The following is a 7500-nucleotide window of genomic DNA, read 5'->3' as shown; positions in this document are numbered from 1 at the left end:
CATAGGAGTAACTGCTGGTTATTTTTAATTCTGTTACGCCCCTTGGTTGAGTAAATTAGTCTGGGGGTCATAGTTTACCTGAACCTTTCACACATTCATTTCTACCATGCTTTATAATAATAATAATAATAATAATAATAATAATTATTATTATTATTATTATTATTATTATTATTATTATTATTATTATTATTATTATTATTATTATTATTATTATTGGATATATTCTGGGACAAGCCGAAAAGGTCAGCAATTTATAGATTCCAATTTCTGAAAATATCATTTCCCAACTGCCAAGTTCCCCAAAGTCGAAAAGACTTCTTAAATTTATAAAATTGGCAAATGCCACTTGCTTCGTAATCAAGCGGCTTTTTTTTTTTATGAAATTTCAGTTCTAACGAAGGGCGTGAAGTGTTTAAGCCCATGTATTGAGTACCTTGATTTTTGAATGAACCTAAAGGGTATTTAAGACAGATAACTCAGGCTCTTCACCTCTTCCGCAAGCGCTTAGATTGGTGCAGTGGTTATTGAGATGAATCTCGTTTTCAGATATATCAGCGCCGCGAATGGAACCTGAGCATTAGCAACGGAAAGTTGGTTATCGGAAGGACTTGTACAGCCGAGCAGTGATTGTTATTGACAGGACTTGCAGCTAGCCAAAGGAATGTTTCAGTAGTGATAATTATTGTGTGACAGTATTATCGGAAGAAATTAAGTTGCCTAGCTATGAGGATTATTGACAGGCCTTACAGGCATCAGAAGGACCTGAATAGCAGTGGCCGTAAATATACAGGAATTGCGACGATGATTACTGGCATGACTTGGAGATATCCAGAGGACCCACAAAATAAACCTAAGTGATAAAATTTACTGACGGGACATCCTCCATCTAACTGCGTCCATTGATAGGACTTACAATGCCGAGCGATGGTTATTATAGACAAGCGTCCAAGTATCCTTAGCACTTTTAAATGACAGGTATTTGTTAATGGTAATTGCGTTAGATATCTTACACCGATTACTGACTGGACCTGCAACTAGCAAAGGATTTTTGAATAGAAGGGGATGACTGTTCATGACGGGACTTGCGTTATGTAAAAGCGATTGTAGAAATAATGACTATCGATGGACGTGGGACTTACCAACGGCCTCTACAGTTGCTAACCACTGCTGATTATTGATGGGACTCGTTAATGTGAAATGACATATAAATAGGTAACCGATGATGCATGAAATAGTACTGAAGGCGTAAATAGCCAAGTAATGATGAAAATGTGTTGGCCTGACTTCTGTACAAGGGAATTTATAATGGCCAACCAGTGTTGATTTTAGATGGGACTTGCAAATATCCGCTGCTTGTACAATGGATTTTAAAACAGCCAAACAATAATATTATTGACAGGACATGTGACTCTCCAAGGGACTTGTAAAATATCCAGGTGGTGATGATTATGAACATGAATTGCCCCCGTAGGTGGGTAGTGCCTTCAGTGCAACTCCTGCGGCGCACTGTAGGCATTACTTAAGGTTTTTTGCAGCGTCCCTTCAGCCCCTAGCTGTAACCCTTTTCATTCTTATTACTGTACTTCAGTTCATATTCTCTTTCTTCCATCTTGCTTTCCACTCTCTCCTAATAATTGATTCATAGTTCAACTGCCAGGTTTTCCTTCTGTTTCACCTTTTAAAATCTTTTTACTATCAGATTCCTTTTCAGCGCTGAATAGCCTCATAGGTCCCAGCGCTTTGCCTTTGTCTTAAATTCTGTGTTTTATTCTGAACAGGACTTGTAACTATGCAAAGGGCTTCCGGAAAAGTCAAGCTATGAAGATTATTGACGAGACTGGCGACTGTCTACAGGACTGTGAAATAGCCTTTCCGGGGATTATTTTGAACGGGACTTGCATTACATAACAGCAACTATCGAATGGACTTCGGTAGCCAAGCGGTAATAGGACCTCACGTAATCTAGCGATACTACTTATTGACAATCCTTGTCAATAACGATTATCGAAAGTAATTGAGAATGTAAGTAAAAATGTTCATGAGTGGGACTCACGTCATCGAACAGTGATCATAGTAAGGAATTGATTGGCTGAGCGATGATGCCTATTAACAGCAATCATGGACACTGGCGGAACTTTTTTTCTCGCCTCCTGGAACCTGTGCTGGAACGTCTTCCCCGGCTGTCATCCCGAACAAGACACTTCGTGGCCATGTGACGAGGAACTGGCAGCCAGTCCGATGGGAGGGTAGAGGAGGGGGGAGGGAGGGGTTGGGAGGGAGTGGCTCCTCTGGAACTGACCAGTCACCAAGACCTCTTTCTTTTTCTTTATTTGGGTAGGTGATGCTGGATGACCTGAATTTAATACAGTTTTCTCTTTTGAAGATGAATCATCGTGTTTCAGCGGTCCTCTCTCTCTCTCTCTCTCTCTCTCTCTCTCTCTCTCTCTCTATATATATATATATATATATATATAATTATAAATATATATATATATATATAATTATAAATATATATATATATATATATATATATATATATATATATATATATATATATATATATATATATATATATATATATATATATATATATATATAATATATGAGCTGATCCTCTATATCCATCCGTTTGCTTATCTATACATATGAACACTTATAGCACATAAGTGTAATTACACAGATACTTTACGTTTCTGGATGCCTGCAAATGATTAACATAATTTACGAGTACATGCACAGACATTCACGCACGCTCGCAAGCTATTTGCAATTATTTTGAGATCCATGCAGCTTTTTCTTTGGAAATTTTGATTGTTTTCAAAATGCAAGTTTTTTTTTTGGGGGGCGATAGCTCGTTTGATGCTAACTTAATGCGTATTGGTTTCTAGGACAATAGTTTTTCTCTCTTGCTATTTTTGGAATATTTATATATTTAAATGTTATTGAACTCTGATTTCTTGTAAAAGCATTGGCACTGAACTTAGAGAGAGAGAGAGAGAGAGAGAGAGAGAGAGAGAGAGAGAGAGAGAGAGAGAGAGAGAGAGAGAGAGAGAGAGAGAAAGGCTAATATCATGGAAACGATTAAAAAATGAATTGTGCTTTTTTCTTAACGCCTTGTTGAATATTAGATGACAGTGTTTTTTTTTTGCAATGAGAGAGAGAGAGAGAGAGAGAGAGAGAGAGAGAGAAAGAATGGGTGTTCTGAGAAGTATAAATAAGCAAATTCTTATTATGATAAAGTGATTTAGCGCAACTACCTAGTTGTAATTTTAGAGTGCCCTAGCGCTGATCCGAAGGATTTGTTTAATTCAGAAGTGTTCAGTTTGAGCAAGGCAAAGTTGAAAGAGTAAAGGCAACCGTAGACTGAGAAGTGACGCTCTGAAGACCTTATCGTATTGCCGACAGTGTGCCGCTCAGAGCACGCTGCCTGCGGCACCGCAGCGTTCTTCCTACCGAACTGTCAAACTTCTCCAATATTTCTACTACTGTTACGGTTCCTCCAAGCTGTTATTAGTACCGCAACTAATAACAATAATAATACTAATATCAAGTTACGAGGTACCAGGGTAGCCTCAATCTTAACAGCCTGTTTCCTCTATAACGTGAAAATAGCAAGTGGGTCTTTCCCCTTATTCTGTTCCTCACGTTAGCCTTTAGGTTTACCTTGTTTTCTAGCTTTCAGCGTCTTGCTTTTAAAGCGACATTTCCATGGAGACTCCGTAGCGCATCCAGGCTGAATTGGTGTTGTGAACGCTTCAGATCATTGTAATTACGAATCGGAGTCCTCTCTCTCTCTCTCTCTCTCTCTCTCTCTCTCTCTCTCTCTCTCTCAATAGCTTTATTCCCATTATCAACTTTCCTATCTAACCTCTTGGCCTAAAATACCTCTGTTTATTTCTACAACTTGATCGGTTCCTCTCCCCTCCTCGCAGTATTGGTCGTTACCTGGCCCTTATATAACCTTAAGCGTCGTCTGTCCCTTCTTTCCAGTGATAATACCGATAATACCACTCTCATTGTATCTTTGTTACTTCTTTAATGGTCTAATCATTTTCTATGAAGTTAATATAATTCTGTCTCATTGGTGTTCTTGTCATCCTTCCCTTTCAGTTTTATACATAGTCATTTCTGTTACGTCTTCATGGACCAAAATCACCTTAGCCCGCCCCCTCACTCTTACATCTTTATATTTTGTATGTTCGTCTTTTCCATTTAATTTTTCATGCATGTTTCCATTTTATCTAGCACTTTACCCCCTGCACCCATTCTCTCTCTCTCTCTCTCTCTCTCTCTCTCTCTCTCTCTCTCTCTCTCTCTACTTCCTTTCTGCTTCTCGACTGATTTTTAATACAGTTGTTCAAATCTTCCTTCCCGACATTCTCTCTCTCTCTCTCTCTCTCTGGATGCGTCCTTTCCACTTTTCTTCTGACATTTAATGCAATTGTTCGTCTTCCTTCCTTCCCCACATTTTCTCTCTCTCTCTCTCTCTCTCACTCTCTCTCTCTCTCTCTCTCTCGCGATCAGATGACCTCTCGGTCCCACACTACACTACTGTCATTAGAGCTCATTAATTATTTTATAATTGCCCATAATTTCTCTCCTTCTATGTCCTATCAAGTACTCTTTACCGTCACGCTTTAGCCTCATCCTTCTTATGCTTACTCATTTAGGACGCGATTATAATTAAAAGTCTCTCTCTCTCTCTCTCTCTCTCTCTCTCTCTCTCTCTCTCTCTCTCTCTCTCTCTCTCTCTCTCATTGAGTCATATACCCCTTTCTTGCTATCATCTGGTTAATGAACAGTTACTTTTTATCTTGAGATTATTCTCTCTCTCTCTCTCTCTCTCTCTCTCTCTCTCTCTCTCTCTCTCACTCCACGGATTTGATGTTATATTTGACTTGTTTTGCGTTGTTTGTCTGGACTAGTATGTTCGGGTGTTCACGCATTTGAGTTCCTTTGATCAAATGGATATCATGAAACGCATCTGTTTTTGAAAATTGCTTCGAACACTGCCGCGAAAGGTCAGTGAGTTTGTTGCATAAATAGTTTCATTTCATTTCATTTCTTTCTCACTTAATATTGACTTGTGTCGAAGTGCCTTTCGTAAAGTATTAAACCGTAAATTGTTTTTCTTTCTTTACAGTTTCCTTCAAGGCCATTATCCGGTGAGGGTATTTGGTTGCTTAACCAGTTAGCCTTCAGTTAAAATGGCATTACCTCTTTTATTTATACTTATATTTTTTACCTGGAAGAGCATCCACGCATGCATAATGTGGTTAAGTGGCTATGGGGTTATGGTTCCCGTGTCACCTGTGGGAGGGCTGGGCTTCGATTCCCGGGAGCGGACGAGTGCTTTAAGTGGTGAACTAAATAAGTTGTAGTTGGTCGATTTTACTGGGTCACATTCACACAAAAAAAAAATACTTGCTGAGAAACGGATTGTTAACGCTTAAGTATCTTCTCTTTCTAAGGAGAGAGGGTGTAAGGATATATATATATATATATATATATATATATATATATATATATATATATATATATATATATATATATATATATATTAGATAGATATGTATTCGTGTGTGTGTTTGCGCGCGCGCCCATGTTTGCGTGGAATTGTGCAAGTTTGTCTTGCATCACTTGCGTAATTTTATATACTCACAATGCTTCTTTTTTTCGGTACATTTCCAGTTATTAATTATAATTTATTCAACTTCTTTTCCAGGAGGGATGGAGTAAGGATGGCTGGGGCACAGCCAGGGGGGCCGCACCCCATCCCGGAATTTCGCGACGCCGATCAATACTGGGGTTCGAACAACGATCCTGGACACGAGATTATACGACCCAAGCCAAGAAGGTAAGTCCCTTCGCCTGTACTGGGTGTGCTAGGGGGACCAAGAAGTATCTCAGTGGTTACTCCCCGTTGGGGGTTAGTGCCGTCAGTGCACCTTGTGCGGTGCACTGTAGGCATTACATAAGGCTCTTTGCAGCGAGCCTTCGGCCCCTAGCTGTAACCCCTTTCGTTTCTTTTACCGTACCGCCTTTCATATTCTCTTTCTTCCATCTTACTTTCCACCCTCACCTAACAATTGATTCATAGTGCAGCTGCGAGGTTTTCCTCCTGTTACACCTTTCAAACCTTTCACTGTTAATTTCCGTTTCAGCGCTGAATGACCTCATAGGTCCCAGTGCTTGGCCTTTGGCCTCAATTCTGTATTCAGTTCAATTCGGTGGTTACCAGAAAGGAAAAGAAAGAGGAATTTTATTGAAGAGCTGTAAACGGAAGTGGAACTTAACTGGATGCCGGAAACGGGAGAGTAAATTTACCGGGTCCCACAAGGAGGAGGGACAATTTCATAGGCCCATTAAAGGTAAGAGAGGAACTGTATTTGGTACCAGGAAATGGGAGATATATTCTCAATTTTACCAGGCGGCAAGATGTCGGATCTTTTTCTTACTTGTGGACGGCAGATGAAATAGGATGTGTGAGATAAATCATTTCTGTTACGAGGCGATGGATGATGGTGAATTGTGACTGGTTTGTAGATGGGAGAGGAGGTTTTTTTGCTGGTTACCAGGATGTGGGAAATAAATGTTTTAGGGTTATTCTGGAATGGCGGATGAATTTTACCTGGTTACCAGGAAGTACGAGATATAAATCTGGTTAGTGGTGGATTGAAGAAGAATCTCACCTGGTTAACAGGAAACAGGTGATAATGAACTAGATAGCAGTAAATGGGATATAGAAATTTTTTGGTCACTTAACCAGGTGGTGTGAGAGAAACTGTCCCTGTTACCAGACTGGAGAAGAAATAACTAGCAAGAGGAAATAAAGTTTTGGTCAAAAAGCTTTTCTTTTTTTCTTTTGTTCCCAGTTATTGCTTTTGCACGCTAATATCTTGCAGTTCTTAAATAACGTGAGTCCATGAAGTTACCCTACTTCCAATATTGGTATCTTAAGTTGTTGTTTTTATTGTTATTAATGTTGCTGGTGTTCCGGATCAAACCTTCTGTCGAAGTTGTCTTATTAATAGTGTTATGAAAAGGGAAAAAAATCTCTGAATAATGTTTCTGTTTTTTCTAACTATTCGTTCTTCTAGTAGCGAACGTTAACAGAATACTTGGTGAGAATATGAACAGCATCTAAATTGTAAACGTTAAAGCACATGTATTTTTAAAAATTCTGACCAATAAGGCAGAGTGCACTTAGAAATAAAAAAAATAGGTAGTAGCTATATGAAATCACACAAATTAGGCATATTGCAAATGTGCTATTCATCACCTGCTTTTCATTACACAGTGACATGTACTACTCAATTATAAAATGAAAAAAATACACGTTACCTAGTCTTTTAGTTTTCTGTAGAAGAAAACTGTTGTGACGACTTTGTCTGTCCGTCCGCACTTTTTCTGTCCGCCCTCAGATCTTAAAAACTACTGAGGCTAGAGGGCTGCAAATTGATATGTTGATCATCCACCCTCCAATCATCAAACATA

At 39.0% G+C, this 7500-nt stretch overlaps 1 protein-coding gene across 3 annotated transcripts in view; it reads left to right on the top strand.

The window, feature by feature from the left end:
• LOC136842054 (ankyrin repeat and BTB/POZ domain-containing protein 2) overlaps positions 1–7500 on the top strand; it is a 503426-nt gene that overhangs the window by 175134 nt on the left and 320792 nt on the right. For all 3 annotated transcript variants that reach the window (XM_067109545.1, XM_067109520.1, XM_067109574.1), the window contains one exon: positions 5729–5860. In XM_067109545.1, the coding sequence (XP_066965646.1) occupies positions 5745–5860 (116 nt within the window). In that variant the 5' untranslated portion in view covers positions 5729–5744. The remainder of the gene's footprint in view (positions 1–5728; positions 5861–7500) is intronic.

This window comes from Macrobrachium rosenbergii, chromosome 1, assembly GCF_040412425.1.
Source record: "Macrobrachium rosenbergii isolate ZJJX-2024 chromosome 1, ASM4041242v1, whole genome shotgun sequence".
Taxonomy (NCBI): domain Eukaryota; kingdom Metazoa; phylum Arthropoda; class Malacostraca; order Decapoda; family Palaemonidae; genus Macrobrachium; species Macrobrachium rosenbergii.
This window is presented reverse-complemented; position numbering and strand designations above follow the sequence as displayed.